The 15444-nt window shown below is 44.1% G+C and overlaps 2 protein-coding genes across 2 annotated transcripts in view; one reads left to right on the forward strand and one right to left on the reverse strand.

The window, feature by feature from the left end:
• The window catches only part of spega (striated muscle enriched protein kinase a), a 41272-nt gene extending 27918 nt beyond the window's left edge, over positions 1 to 13354 (forward strand). Inside the window, exons 23-44 of the mRNA XM_079336424.1 lie at positions 396 to 568; positions 941 to 1053; positions 1203 to 1371; positions 1781 to 1880; positions 2303 to 2503; positions 2954 to 3011; positions 3098 to 3175; positions 3260 to 3432; positions 3534 to 3560; positions 3696 to 3848; positions 3941 to 3983; positions 4097 to 4162; positions 4548 to 7209; positions 7292 to 7462; positions 8674 to 8796; positions 9693 to 9857; positions 10083 to 10692; positions 10908 to 11147; positions 11233 to 11456; positions 11570 to 11645; positions 11724 to 11873; positions 11955 to 13354. Of these exons, the coding sequence (XP_079192550.1) occupies positions 396 to 568; positions 941 to 1053; positions 1203 to 1371; positions 1781 to 1880; positions 2303 to 2503; positions 2954 to 3011; positions 3098 to 3175; positions 3260 to 3432; positions 3534 to 3560; positions 3696 to 3848; positions 3941 to 3983; positions 4097 to 4162; positions 4548 to 7209; positions 7292 to 7462; positions 8674 to 8796; positions 9693 to 9857; positions 10083 to 10692; positions 10908 to 11147; positions 11233 to 11456; positions 11570 to 11645; positions 11724 to 11873; positions 11955 to 12192 (6013 nt within the window). The 3' untranslated portion in view covers positions 12193 to 13354. The remainder of the gene's footprint in view (positions 1 to 395; positions 569 to 940; positions 1054 to 1202; positions 1372 to 1780; positions 1881 to 2302; positions 2504 to 2953; positions 3012 to 3097; positions 3176 to 3259; positions 3433 to 3533; positions 3561 to 3695; positions 3849 to 3940; positions 3984 to 4096; positions 4163 to 4547; positions 7210 to 7291; positions 7463 to 8673; positions 8797 to 9692; positions 9858 to 10082; positions 10693 to 10907; positions 11148 to 11232; positions 11457 to 11569; positions 11646 to 11723; positions 11874 to 11954) is intronic.
• Positions 12349 to 15444, reverse strand: part of obsl1a (obscurin like cytoskeletal adaptor 1a) — a gene marked incomplete at its 3' end in the record, with an annotated part of 12583 nt that continues 9487 nt past the window's right edge. Inside the window, exons 19-20 of the mRNA XM_079336534.1 lie at positions 12436 to 12516; positions 12349 to 12354 (exon numbers count right to left, since the gene is read on the reverse strand). Coding sequence (XP_079192660.1) covers positions 12349 to 12354; positions 12436 to 12516 — 87 coding nt within the window. The remainder of the gene's footprint in view (positions 12355 to 12435; positions 12517 to 15444) is intronic.

Here is a 15444-nt window from a genome sequence, read left to right on the forward strand (position 1 = left end):
CGAAATAGATTGTGCCAACACACTTATCCAAACCTCTGCAGACCAGGACTGAGAAGCACCACTGAGCAATGCTTGGATTGAGTTTATTTGAGGTTCTCTGCGGAGTTCTGCAGTTTCTGTAAGGAAAGCTTAAATCGCTGTCTGCAGGATTTCAAGAAGGTGTTTGTTACCTGGTGGTTACATTTCTGGTATACATGTTATAAAAACTGCATGTCTCCATTGGCAAGTCTATAACTTAAATGTGTTCCATTTATACTTGTTTAATTATTTTACATTTCAAGTAACCCTTACAACATAGCCTTCTGTCTGTTTATAATATGCACCGTCCCTGAGAAAAAGCTCTTTTTAGGCTTCGTACAGTTCTGACTGTGGACTATTTTCTCTGCTGTTCCCAGGAGAGGGGTGGTGTTGGTCAACAAACCGGGAGTGTATGAGATGAGCATGCCAGATGACGACCAGCACACCCTCAAGCTTCAGCGAGTCAAGAGCACCGACGTCGGTCAGCTGGTGGTCACCGCCAGCAACCAGTTTGGCAGTGACCTCTGCACGCTGCAGCTGGCCCTGGCAGGTCAGTGCAGTCCAGGCAGAGCAACACACAATAAATTTAGAGTCTCTTACTACTACTTATTTCTGACAGCAGCAGAGGCCAACAGGGAGAAGCAGTTTGTAATTTAACTTTTGCTATTTCGAGTACAGAGTCGTAGAAAAAACTTTTAATGTCCCTTACTTTCTCGGACTCCTGCCCTTTCATTGGGATCATGTCCTCATACATGACTTTAAAAAGTATGCAGAGGCTTTTAATCTTGTACGAATGAAGCCAAAAGAGCAGAACAAGTAGAACTGATAGCTCCATACAGCATGTAGGGTAGTGGAATCTGTCATGCAAGTTATGGTATCAACTCTAATCTATTGTTTGTCATTATATTTTCTACCTCTGTAGTGCCTCCAAAGTTTGAATCCATCATGGAGGATGTGGACGTGAGTGTTGGGGAGACGTCCCGCCTCGCTGTTGAGGTTGAAGGGAAACCAGACCCTGATATTTTGTGGTACAAGGTATGAGTCATGATAGGTTTTACAAACCGCAGAAAATGTATAAAGTCTGTTAGTATATCAGTTTGTTTCTCTTACCTTTGCAACTTTACCAAAAACAACCTTATCAGTGTCGTCTTGGACCATATTGATGGCGTCTTGCTCTTTTGCAGGACGATGTGCTTCTCAGTGAGAGCAGCCACTTCACGTTTGTGTATGATGACCCCGAGTATTCCCTCGTGGTCCTGAACGCCCGCCCTGAACACTCCGGTGTGTACACCTGCACCTCCAAGAACCTGGCTGGCTCCAACTCCTGCAAGGCTGAGCTCACGGTTCATACAGGTCTGCAACAGTCACAGTCTGCAGAGTTCTAACGCCAAACAATGAAAGAAACAAGAAGGTGGAACCTGTCATGATAAATTCTCCTGGTTTGATAGAAAAATTAGTCACTATAAAAAAATTCTTTAAAAATGGAGCCTCAACATGCTTTCCTAAAGTTTCTGTTGGTATTTAAGATTTACTCGATCTGCTACAATCAGTATAAGCTTAACGATGTTGAAAATTGCACCTCTACATCTACACCATATGGGCGTTACCGCACTGTTTTTAGACTACAATATGAAACCATCTGTCTCTATGCTGGCACACACTTAAAGCCAAACACACACACACACACACACACACACACACACACACACACACACACACGCTCACACTCACACTCATAAAAGGCCACTGTTGGTCCCCGCAGAGCGACAAGAAGCAGCCGAGCCAATGGAGGACGAGGGAACCATCCTGAGGAAGATGAGGCGCTTGACCGATTATTATGATGTCCACAAAGAGATAGGGAGGTAAGAGTGTTCTTGCGTGTGTGTGTGTGTGTGTGTGTGTGTGTGTGTGTGTGACGAACCACACACTCATGCTGTTTGCATCCAGTCACATGGAGAGTACATGGACGCTTAAAGGCTGTTTTGAGGGTCGGGCTGTGGGAGGGACATGAGGCTGCACCTGCTGAACGACAGCAGACGAGAGATGAGTCACCAGAGAGGAGGAAATACATCAGACAACAGATGATTGTTTTGGTTCGACTCGCTCGAGGCAGACATTTAATGTGAATATTAGAGCGAACGGAGCAGAAAAATAAGCAGACGGGAGAAACTGTCACACAAGACACTCAAGTGGAGGTCCAAAGGTTCATTTCTCAAAACAACAAAAAAACTCCCAAAGAGAATGAAAGTTATATATTTTTCTTTTTTTCCCTGTTTTAACACAGGGGAGTCTTTTCTTACGTGAAGAGGGTGAATCAGAAGAAGGGAAAGGCCGAGTTTGCTGCCAAGTTCATCTCCGCTCGAGGGAAAAGGAAAGCTGTGGCCCTCCGAGAGATGGACCTGCTGTCTGAGCTGGACAATGAGAGGATTCTCTATTTCCATGACGCCTTTGAGAAGAAGAACGTGGTGGTGCTCATCACAGAGTTGTATCCTTTTTACTGCACTTACATTTCCAATGACAGATGGACTGTTTTCACTGGGTCCTGTTGTTTCCAAGACCATGCACGTTCACGCCAAGTATGATCATATCTTTAATGTAGTCATTACCTAATTCAGCCTTCTTTCAAATTTCATCCGCTTCATCGTGGAACACAAGTGCTCTTAGACGCATCTCAAGGACACTAAAGATCCACAGCATTAATCCTAATGTCTCCTGCAAAGCCCCGGAGGCATGAATGGAGTGCAGCACCGCTTTTTCTCTCTGACTCATCGGTGATGAGTGGAATTAGCCAGAGATGGGATGTGTGGGAGTTTTTGTTCATTTATAATTCATTTTTCATGCACCTACCTACCTACCGCTTGGACTCTGCAGGCGAGTCGCAGCTTTGTTGTTTGTTTGGTTTTTTTGGTTCTCTTTTCTTAACTGTCGAACGAAGATGTCACGAGGAGTTGCTGGAAAGGATTGCCAAAAAAACAACAGTGAAGGAAGTGGAGGTTTGTTATGCTGCTGCTTACTGCACTGCGCTAACATTATGTAACATGACTTTTTTTTCGATTCACTCCCGCCTGTTTCTCTAAAGATCCGCAGTAGTGTGCAGCAGGTTCTCGAAGGCCTTCGTTATCTTCACCAAAAAGACATCGCCCACCTTGATATAAAGGTACCAATGCGTCACACTAACGCTGTTGCATCAAATTAATTTATATATTCACTGTCTTGGTTTTAATTCCTTTTCTCCCTTCAGCCAGAAAATATTCTCATGGCAAGTCCCGGGAGCGACCAGATCCGGATTTGTGACTTTGGTAATGCAATCAAATTGGAGAAATCGGAGGAGTTTTACTGCAAATACGGCACGCCAGAATACGTGGCACCAGAGATTGTTAATCAAACTCCCGTCTCCACGGCAACAGACATATGGTGGGCCACCTGTTCCTGCAGGCGCTACCTTGTTATCTGCAAGAAAATAAAAATGTGTTCAGAAAATGTACTTGTCACTCATCTGTGCTGCTCTCCCACAGGCCTGTTGGTGTCATCACTTACCTCTGGTATGTTTTAAAGCACTCTTACGACAGTGTTTAAATCAGATTATTATGTATTGCATGCCTCTTTATGCACATTTACATCTCTATTCAGAGGTGTGTGTTTAAATTACTTGTTAATGAGGTTTCTTCTTATTTCAGCCTGACTGGTGTGTCTCCTTTTGCTGGTGAGAACGACAGAGCGACTGCCTTAAACATCCGTAACTACAACGTGGCGTTTGAGGAGAGCATGTTTTCTGACCTCTGCAAGGAAGCCAAGGGATTTGTTATCAAACTTTTGGTGGTGGACAGACTGTAAGAAGCGTAGTCCTCTGTCATCCTTGACCTTAAACATGTATTAGTATTCTGTAAATTTGCTCCCTGCTCACTTCAAAATGTTCTCCTAGGAGGCCCAGTGCCGTCGAGTGCCTTCGTCATCCTTGGTTCAAGGTGAGTCATGATTTAGCTAAATATCACCCCGCTTCAAACTCCTCCTGTGTCATGGGACTTTTATTTCTATCTCAAGCAAGGTTAATGGTGACTCCCTTCATCCTGTCTTACAGTCACCAACAAACAAGAGCATCAGCACAGCGTTGCTGAAGCAAGTTTTGTCGAGAAGGCGATGGCAGGTGAGTTACAGTGACTCTTATTTCCACATATTTAATATATGTCTGAAGTACATAAAGAATCCACATTCTTTGGTGAGAGTCAGCCAGCCGTGCTTTATACAGAAGGAGCCTTTTATTCCGTAAACAGTTTTATCCATCAGATAGAGTCGAGCATTCACCAAACTCCAGTGAAAGTGAGACCTCTTAAACTGTCAGGATGAAGCTGAGATGGATGCTTTTCACCTCATTGTAGATATTAGTTTTCAGTCCATTTCAAATAAGTAACAAACACAGCAGCCCACTAACTCAGAAAAAATCCGTTTGACTCAACACTTTGCATATGAAGCGGGAGAATTTGATAAAGAGGTGTACTCTCTCATGTTCTCTTTGGTCTTCTTTTTTCCAGCGCTCTCTTATCAGCTACAAATCCAAGATGGTGACGCGCACGATCCCGGAGCTTTTGAATGACTCATCCAGCCACGTCTCCATCGCAGTGGCACGGCACTTAAAAGAAGGCTCCCCTCCGCCCTCCTCCTCCTCAGACTCAGATGCGGATGTAGATGAGCTCCCCTTTATTCCTATGCCCCTGTCCATGGTCTTCTCGGGTTCGAGGGTCTCCATTAATGAGATCCCAGGGGACGAAGATGTAACGATGCGGCCCAACCTGACTACTGATGGAGCAAGGAGGAAGGACAACATGGAGATCTCAGGCACAAGAGGAGGGGCCAACAGAAAAGAAACAGATGAAGAAGAAACTGCTAATGAGGAGGAAATAGAAAAGACAAAACGAGCTCCTCTTAAGAAAGGATCAAGTGTGGAGTCTGAGGATTCACAGACAAAAACTCGGCGGGCGACTATGAGACGAGGCAGCTCTGCTGACTCAGCGCTGCTCCTCCACATCGACCCAGAAGAGGGAGATTCAAATAAAGATTCTGAGGCAGCCAACAAGAGCCTGAAAAAAGCTGTTTCTATGGAACTACCCAATCGCAGCCCAAGTCCCGGAGCGGCAAAACTAAGCCAGGAGGATTACGCCCTGAAACTGGAACTGATGAGACAGCGGCTTCTCAGGGGAGGAAGCAGTGACAAAAAGATGAGCGGTCTCCGAGGGCCCTTGTTTGAAACACTCTGCATGGAAGACGAGCGACGCACAGGGTCCCTGGATCGCAATTTAAGAAAATCTAGAACGGGACCGTCAACGCTCACGAGAGCAGCGTCCTCTGAGACTCCTTTAGAGGACATGCCAAAGACCAAAGTGTTTCGTAAAAGCACCTCCTTCACCCAGGGCGATTCTGAGCCCATGCCCCTGCACCGCAGGTTCGGAGCCCCCTTAGAGATCCCATCGACAGGCAATGGTAGCATCGATGGGAAGAAGCTTCAAGAGGCGACCTCAATGTCTGCACTTACAGAACAATCGTCTCTAGAGTCTACCTCCCCTTTGAATAGGACTTCCTTTATATTCCCAACATCAGGAAGGTTGGACCAACAGAACACTGAGACAGGATTTGAGAGCATCCAAAGTATGAGTGACAAGATTATAGAAACAAGGACCAATATACAGTCAGAACAGGCAGACAAAAAAGAGTCTAGTTCCCCTTCTGTAGTTACTCCTATAATCGTCATTGAGGAGGATGATGAGGAAGACGAGAGGAAAGAGATTCAGGAGTTACATATTCATGAAAAGGTTGTGATGGGAAACGAGGAATTGGCACAAAATATTAAGGCATCATCTGCACGTGAGAGTGTCCTGCAATCTCAAACATCAGACAAAACTCTGTCGAAAAACCTAGCAAACTTAAACGATACCAAGTCTGCAGACACCACAGCACTACCTGAACATGCAGCAGTGTTCGCCAAAGTAGCAACAGGGGAGAGATCTCCCGTTTCCACATCATCAAACCCTGATCTCAGCGCCCTCCCCCGCCAGCCTGTGCTCAGAACTGACATAAAAGACATCGACTCGGAGGAGCTCTTTGAAGCTCGGTTTAAGAAGAGGGAGTCATCTCTGACCCGCGGCCTTCGAAAACTGACCAGAAATAAATCCGAGGAAAAATCACCTGTGCTCGGCAGAAAAGGAGTGGAGGGGGGCGAGGAGGTGTACAGGCCGGGGCCGAGGGGCGCTCCGCTTGAAATGGTTTCCAGAGGACTGCAGGAGAAGTCCAAATCTGTCCAGGATCTAAGAGAAGAAGAGAAGGAAACAGGGCTCAGTCTGATTGGAAGGTTTTCCCTGCGGAGTAAGAGGTCAACATCCGTCGATAAAAAAGGGGAGAAACCAAAGGAGGAAAAGCAACAGGATGTGAAGGAAGCTGCCGTTAGTAAGAGGGTTTCATGGGCAATTGGTCGGAGTAAGTCCCTGGATGCAAAGGAGCTGAGCAGTGCACAGAGGCAGCTGGAAGAAAAAGAACAAAGAAAAGCAGAAGAGTCATCAGTTTCTGCAATGAGGAGAAAGTTTGAGTCCAAAGTGGCTGGACTCACTGCCAAAGTCAGGACTCAGTCAGACGAGAGGAAGGATAAAGACCCTGAGGGAAGTCAGAAGGATTTGAAGAAAGTCTCAGACTCCCCAGTTCTGGCAATGAGGAACAAGTTTGAGACCAAAGTGGCAGGAATTTCCACCAAAATCCGGAGTCAATCTGAGGAGAGAAAAGAAGACACAGAAGGAAAGAGGACACCCCTGTTTGCTCGCCATCGTCATTCCCAATCTGAGGGCCGTGGACTCAAGGGAATGGGCATCCCTGAGAATCAACTGGCCAATCAAACCGGTGCTGGTGCATCTAAAGAATCAGTTGAATCCACTTCAAGCATCCAATCAGAGAGTGACAGGCGATCGCGGTGGGACAGGTGGGGCTTATCGAGGAGTAAGAAAGACAAAACCCCCTCTCAATCTGACCTGCCGTCATCCGTCCCCAAAGAGGAGGGCGTGTCAAAGAGCCAGCAGTTTATCCGCACTGCTTCGGATTTCGCTCCCGTGTTTCACATCAAACTGAGGGACCACGTCTTATTGGAGGGGGAGACCGTCACTCTGAGCTGCCTCCCAGCTGGAAGCCCACATCCGGAAATCACATGGATGAAAGGTTTCTCATCAAGCCTCATCGTTTCTTTGTGTGCAGAAGCATCTGTTTGTCTTCTAACTGTTCCATTTTTCTCTCTTTCCAGATCGTAAACCGCTCGATCAGGTGGAAGACCGAGTCAGCCTCGTCTCCCACCCAGACGGCCGTCAGCTTCTTATGATCATGAAGACCAACCGGAGGGATGCTGGAGTTTATGAATGTGTCGCTACTAACCCCATAGCTACCATCACCACCTCCTGCACACTCTCCGTAGCCTGTAAGTATCCCAGAGGGAGTCCAACAATGTTGTTTCAAAGTTCATTTGTTATGAAGTCCAATGGGAAAATCAAGATCTTCTTTAATGTCAGCGCTGCAAATTAAATTACCGTAGTTCTTTTTCCAGGAGTTTGAGGGCTTCTTTCCTTTTATGGTCATACAGTAATTATCATTCAAGTATGATGTATTTTACCTAATTAAATCTTTAATAGCAGGAAGAATGGTTTTACTATTAATCCAGCTGGCATGAATTTTAACGTCAACAGATTAGCTTTACAGTAGATTAATTTAATGGATTCTTGGCTCGTCTCGTATTCATCATGTATTAGGAATAAATGATGCTTCCTGCAATCTGGCAGCTCATATTCAAGACTGCAGTCATGCCTTTGCACAAGTGGTGTGTAATGAGAACAATGCTGCTTGGAAAACAATAATAATAAGGCCTTTGAGGCGTCAGTGGGGGATATATTTCTCAGCCGCCTGGTTGGATCTGTTGCATTTAAACTTGATTTGTTACAGCTTTGGGCATTTTGTGTTTCTAATGTCAGCCGAGGGAGCTCCTCGTCTCTCTCCCTGATAATCTATCAGCAGTGTGATAAGCGCTTCAGACATCTTAGCTCGCCTGAAGAATTGGCTTGTTTGTTTCTGCAGGTGAACAAGCTTTATTGGAAAATGCATTTCAGACATTGTCGGGTCAAGTTTGGTTTGACGCAACGGCAGACGTATCACTGAGAGCAAAAACACAATGTGAATGATACACAAGGCATTTTGTTGTACAGACCCAGGGTCTCATTAGTCTGCCATGTAAATTCAACATCCTGCAGACACAAGAAACTGGAAAAAACATAAAACATGGACGTAGATAATTTATTCAAGTAAAGCACAGCGACATATCATAATACATCAAACAGACAATAGATCAGGAAGCTATTGATTGAAAACTGAAAAATGAGTAACAGTGGCCTGGGAAGGACATAATTCAGTCTCGCCCGTACGGTTTAACAGTCAATGCACAGATGCCCATAAAAACACTGCTGTAGTCGCTCTTGTAAAAGCTTGAAAAGACAAACTACCAGACTACTCAAAAAACTCACAGGAAAAATATTAATAATAAAAGTACTAAACATTTTTTAATAAAGTTTGCATACCTTCCTTTTTAAAAAGGCTCTTTTTTTTGCACTCCTTTACTTCCTTTTTTTTTTTTTTTTCAAGGTGTCCCAAAACGGCCCGGGACCCCTGAAGTCCCCCAGACTTACAACAACACGGCCCTGGTGCTGTGGAAGCCAGCTGACACCAAATCTCCATGCAGCTACAACCTGGAGAGAAAGACAGAAGGTGGGGGAGAAGTGACTTTCATTGTTTATCATTTCATAAGATACAGTTTTTGTTGCTTTGATCCCCTTATATTTTACTGTCAAAAAAATAAAATAAACCTCAAAGATTTGAGCTCGAGGAAGATGTCAGTGTTGGAATAAGCTCTGACAATATTTGGCTTAGTAGCGAACGTGGAGAAGGGCTTGTGGAAATAAGTTTCCCGATCCACCGACACCAATTAGAGCGAGAAAATGAGTCGATCCTCGAGGGAATACAAACTGTACTCAAACTGCTGCTGAAGCTTTTTGTCATTATGCAACTTTAATCATAGTTATGTCATAATGCAGGCGAGGAAAATGAAGTCTGCAAACTTGGATTGGCAGACTCAGAGACTCAGAGCTCGTTAATATTTATTGAACTTTTTGAGCCTGATGGATGACTTGATTCTGGCATGTGCCCCGCGTCTCGTTCCAAAGTTCATCTTTGCCAGGTGGCGTAGACTTACTCACAGAATAGTGCTTTAGCAGCCAGTGTACACTAAATGCAGGTCTGTTTGACGGTGCATGCTGAATAAAAATGATACTATGACAAGCATGCAAACAGTATTAAATAGTTTGCAAAGACATCACAGTTTACTTAATAAATGATTTCAAGCCTCAGTTTGTATCGCCAGTGTATTGGTTTGACAACACCGCCATCTGGTGTTCAACTTTTGAACTGCAACAGCTTTATTCAAAGACTTTTTACATTTTTACACCGGAAAAATATTAATAATAAAAGTACTAAACATTTTTTAATAAAGTTTGCATACCTGAATAAATGTAACTATGTATTCAGCATTTATTAGCCTCTTCATTAACTCTTAATTTCCTCACAAAGAACACGATCATTCATTTCCTTTGCCCTCTCTTCTGCAGGTGATTCTAAGTGGCTCACTGTCGCCACGGGGGTTGTCGACTGTTACTACAACGTCTCTGATTTACCACCAGGGGGCACCTTCAGGTTCCGTGTGTGCTGTGTCAACAAGGCAGGACAGGGGCCGCACAGCAGCAGCTCTGCTCCAGTCAGCCTCGACTCGACAGGTACATCTGCACACTGTTAAAGTACTCATTAGTCTGTCTATATACGAATAATGTCTATATAAATAAACAAATATAAAATTATGCAATAAAAATGGTACATTCTCTGAAAAACTTATGATACCTCACAATAAATCTCTTCACTTTTTTTTCTTTATTTGTATAAAGTCAAGTATAAAAAGCAGATCTTCTAAAATCTTTAAGGAATTGATTTGATTTTTCACACAGCTGGACGAGCTCCACCTGCCGTAGCTGTTGTACAAACTGCTCCGGCCCCACCTGTTGTCATTGTCACCTCTTCAGCGACCGTACCTCCTCTTAAACCAGCCCAGAGCAACGCTCCCAGGATAACTGTCTCCACCATCACTTCCACCTCCACCTCTCCTACTCATGCAGTCTCTCCTTCGGCTCCACCTGCAGGAGAAACAACCAAGGACATTCAAAAGATAAACCCCACTCTTCCATCTTCACCCCCAGTCAAAGCTCCTCCACCTTTTGTCCTCCCCAAACCACAGAGTCCGATAAACGTGGTGTCTCCTATGACCCAGACCCCGCCTATATCCTCGCCTCCTCCTCTTGTGACTGCACCAGCAACTCCACCCAAGCCCACTGTGGCTTCTGTGCCTCAGTATGTCCCCACCACCACTGTCACCGCTCGAGTCGCCCCGAGTCCTGTCTCCTTTACCCCACAAGTGCTGCAGAGCTCCAGCCTGAGCCCCATCGCTGACGGGGCCAACACCCCCACCAGAGCAACCCCGTCAGGACGAGCGACACCCTCCACTGCTCTACGCCAGGGGGTGCCACAGAAACCGTACACTTTCTTGGATGAGAAAGCAAGGTGAGACAGATGTTGAAAAAACAGAGGGAGACACATTTAGGCAGGGATATTTGTTTGTTGTCAGTCGTGTAACATGATGTAAAGCTCAACTAGTCAACAGTTTGTTCATGAATTTTATTTTAAACTACAACAACTTGCTGCTGATCTATAAAAGCAGCCATGAAAGCCTCTTAAAGCAGCTCTGATCCCCATACAATACGTTGTTTTTTTCTCAGGGGTCGCTTTGGAGTCATCCGAGAGTGCCGTGAAAACTCGACGGGTAAAATCTACATGGCGAAGATCATTCCCTACAGCCAGGAAGACAAACAAGGCATCCTGAAGGAGTACGAGATCTTGAAGTCGCTCCACAATGAGAAGGTCATGGCCCTGCACGAAGCCTACGTCACGCCACGCTACCTGGTGCTGGTGGCTGAGTACTGCACGGGCAAAGAGCTCCTGTACAGCCTCATAGACAGGTGGGAGAGGACATGTGTCACCTCCTCAAATGTTCGCTCAGCTACCACTTCAACCAACAAAATCTTCCTCTCCTGCTTCTGACAGATTCCGATACTCCGAGGACGACGTCGTGAGCTACTTAGTCCAGATCCTGCAGGGAATCGAGTACCTCCACAACCACCGCGTCCTCCACCTGGACCTGAAGCCCGACAACATCATGGTGACCAACCTGAACGCCATCAAGATCGTGGACTTCGGCAGCGCTCAGACCTTCAACCCGCTCAGCCTCAAACACCGAGAGTCAGGAGCCGGAACGCTGGAGTACATGGGTGAGCCCAGAAATTCACGGTGGAATAAAATCTGCTCACTTTTCAGTAGATTCAACTCGATGACCCTGATCTTAACATTTTTCAATTCTCATCCTCCACAAAAACAATCCAAGCCCCTGAGATGGTGAAAGGTGAAGTGGTCGGGCCTCCTGCTGATATTTGGAGCGTTGGAGTCATCGCACACGTCATGTAAGAGAATTCACTCAAGTCTTGAAGTGTATTTTGGTCATGTTTGAACCTTGATCTTTGCTTTGTTATTAACTACAGGCTTGGTGGGCGGCCACCTTTCCAAGATAAAGACCCCGTCCAAGTGGAATCTAAAATCCTGATGGCGAAGTTTGACCCCTCAAAACTTTACCCTAATGTGTCCCAAAGTGCCTCTGCCTTTCTCAAGAAGATGTTGAGCAGTTACCCTTGGTGAGGGCTGACAAAGTGTTCACTTTACACTCCTGTTAAGAGAAAAAAGAAACATTTAAATTCTGTCGTCTGTACTTTCAGGGCTCGCCCGACGACGCGCGACTGCTTCTCCCAGGCCTGGCTGCAGGACTCGTACCTGATGAAGTTGAGGAGACAGACCCTCACCTTCACCTCCAGCCACCTCAAAGAGTTCTTGGTGGAGCAACAAAGCCGGCGCTCAGAGGAGGCCACCAAGCACAAGGTGCTGCTGCGCACCTACCAGAGCTCACCCAAGTCTCCGGGCTCTGGGAGCACATTGCACGTCTCCAGCTCCAAGTGAGCTGAACGGTGAAAACACGGCAATGCACATTTGTGCCGGAACTTTTTGCATCTTCAGTCGCCTGTGAACCAACTGTGCATGAAAACTATCGATGTGCAGACTGATGGAAAAAGCAGAAATATCTAAATTAGGTTTTATTCTGGATGACTTTAACATTCAACACTAGTGGGATTCAAAGAGGAAACGAGAACACAAAGAGAAGCAGACACAGTATCCTTTTTAATAAATGGATGAAATTCGGACCTGCCCCGTCATCGACTTAAAGGACACAGGATGTTCTTTGATTTTCTCTGACTGCACAATTTCTCTGCCACATTGTGAGTTCTGAAATGACACATTGAAAAAAAACAAAAAACGTTGGTCTTCACTCTGCACGATCCGCCTGGAACATTAGCGTGTATCATCAGCGTTTCGACTCGTTTATGTCCCCGAATTTAGTAGTCAACAACTCATGTGAATGTACCATGACGATTTAAGCTGCTAATTTATTTTGCATTTACTTCTACATTTTAAAAACCAAAAATAGATTGTTTACTTTTTCATGTTAATTTATTTGCATGTGTGTGCGCGCGTTAGCATTTTAGATCCACTTTTTGAATACGAACAAAAACAAGGAGTGTCTTTGTGATCAGTGTTAGGATTCAAGAAATACTCGTGGACAATTTAAAGATGAGCTAGGACTTTTTTGGTCTAACTTCTTGTTCTGTGGTTTAACTGAACTCTAACTGTAATACAAAAGCAGTCCGTAAGTTGCTGTTGTTTCTCAGTATTACCCGTCGGATCACCCAGTCAGTGCCTGAATCGGATAAATATCCAAAATCTTGATCTTGTAAATGTGTTCTCACTGGTTTGAATTTACAAGCGATGAACTCTTTGAACATATTTGACTGCAATATTTGGACTTTAGAAACATACAGATGCTTCTAGATTCTTACACACATGCATACATGGAGAACATGCAGTCCTTGTAATAATAAATTGTCTCTTGTGTATTGATCTATCGGAGTGTTCCTTTTTTGTATGAATTTGGACGGTTGAAGATTTGTAAACGTACCAATTTGCGGTGTTTATATGTGGAGAAAAGTTACAAATGTTTTTATGAGATAGTCTGTAATAAACTATTGATACAAATGGGAAAAGGAATTTGTTTTCTCTCTGACTTTTTTTTTTTTTGTATTTTCAAATGTCTCCTGAGAACATTAATGGGACGTTTGACTTTCTAATGAAAGGCCTTGGTTATTGTCTCTCCTCTAGGCTCGCTGAAAACCTCAGGGACCCCTTATGAAGCCTGAAGTCCGGTATGTGAACCTCTTAATTGATGAAGCAAGAGCAGCTCCGATGTTGCATGCAAAGGCTCAAAACACACAGACTAAAATAACTTGATACATGATTGTGGTGTTAATAACAGGTATTGCTTGATTCCTTTCAAGTGTGCCAGTTGCAGGTCATACATATTTTCGCTCTGCATTTCTCAAACTGTCAAGTACAAATATAAATTGTGCTTTGCAAAAAAAAAAAAAAAGCCCTGTTGTCCCTTATGGAAATACTTTTCAAAAATGAAAATAACATGAACAAGTTAAACGAAGATAACATTTTAAAAAAACAAGAGGATGAGGTTGTCAGATGAGCAAGGTATCAGTGTTTACAAGATGAATTACAATAAAATGTGGATAAGTAATCTTATTTACATTCACAGCATTGTTACAATATTAAGCAACATACCATTGTTAAACATTTGCATCATACTTACAAAATAAAGAAAAAAGAAGCTGTGTATAATACAGTCTATGCATATCGTCAGCCTACAGCCAGACATGCAGTTTTGCACAGAAAATAGTAAACACGAAGAGAGGACTGCACTTGTTTGACGCTCCCTAACCTCAGGCGGTTTCAAGGGGACCCAAACTGGGCGTAATCTTTGCTGCTGCTGCTCCTGCAGAAACTTTGACTTTTTAGCGAGTTTTCTTTACTGACACATCTGTAAAAACACACACACAGCTACTCGAACACGCGTGATGCAATCCGTCCATGTGATAAAAACACAAGGAGTGGGGTCACGCTTTAGCGTCGTTTATTGTTTTCGATATCATCTGATATCACAGAACTGTCCGCTCGAGGTTTGAGCGCCGACGCAGTTTTAACGTCTGTTTTTTTTCCTTTCACGTCATGACAGCGTAAAGCTCAATGTTTGTGTCGTCTGTGCCGTGTTGTCAAACTTTATCGGTGTAAAAAGCATCAGCTCCAGGAAGTCCACACATTAGGATAAAAAAAATAACAATAAATTAAAAGGTAAATACATAAACCTAGTGAAAAAGACTTTTTTCCTCTATTGATTCACTATGACAAGAGTGACAAAAATACCATAGACTGTAGGACAATACAAAGACGGAAACAAAGAGTTCTTGAGTCTGTAATAAAGTTTGAATTGAAAATGTAATTGATGATCTGAAAAAAGGGGCGTATTACAAAGAGAAATTGACACTAATTAATTGATATGTGGTGTGATGCGCGCACGTAGATCATCATGAGGAAGACGAGTAGCCTACAAACGTGGTTGGTTAATAAATCAAATGTGCATGCAGAAAAGTTCTCTTTCACTTTTGCACATCTGCAGCTGTTCAGATGCGATTCAACAAGTTCAGGCACAGGCTTGCGTTTTGAGTAACTTTGTGCAGGCTACATTAAAGCTGCACTGTCGAGTTTTTGGTAGAGACATGTCACAGTTATAGAAATGCACGGATTCTGCGCTAAATGCACATAACTCTAAACACACACGGAACACTAAAGATAAAAATGATTTGCCAGAAGTCATGGAGATGACAACAGTGACCCCTGGCCGCTTTTTAGTTCCAAATCTGTTCCAGGGATTTCTTTTTTTCCTGAATAGTAAATGTGCATTTAGTTAAAACATAAAGCATAGCATATTTTCACTTATTCAACTTTCAAACGTCAACTACCATGCTACATAGTGCACCCTTAAGGGATCATCTTCCAGCTTGCAGACGCCAGAAGAGGGAGTGTTGCGCGCGGCCATTCCCCTCACTGCGCCACTTTAAGTGAAATGGGAAGCCTTGAAACCTCCATGTTTGTATCTTGAAATTGCGGAGCGGAGTTGAGCACCATATTGAATCAAGGTTGCCACAAAGCCTGTCAAATGTTGTGTAACTTTTAGACTTCAAAACCTTCAACGCGTTCCGACAACATTTGGAGAGTAATGGACGCACTTTAGGAGACTTTGTCGCGATGTTTCCC

This window comes from Symphodus melops (assembly GCF_947650265.1).
Source record: "Symphodus melops genome assembly, chromosome: 23".
NCBI lineage: Eukaryota > Metazoa > Chordata > Actinopteri > Labriformes > Labridae > Symphodus > Symphodus melops.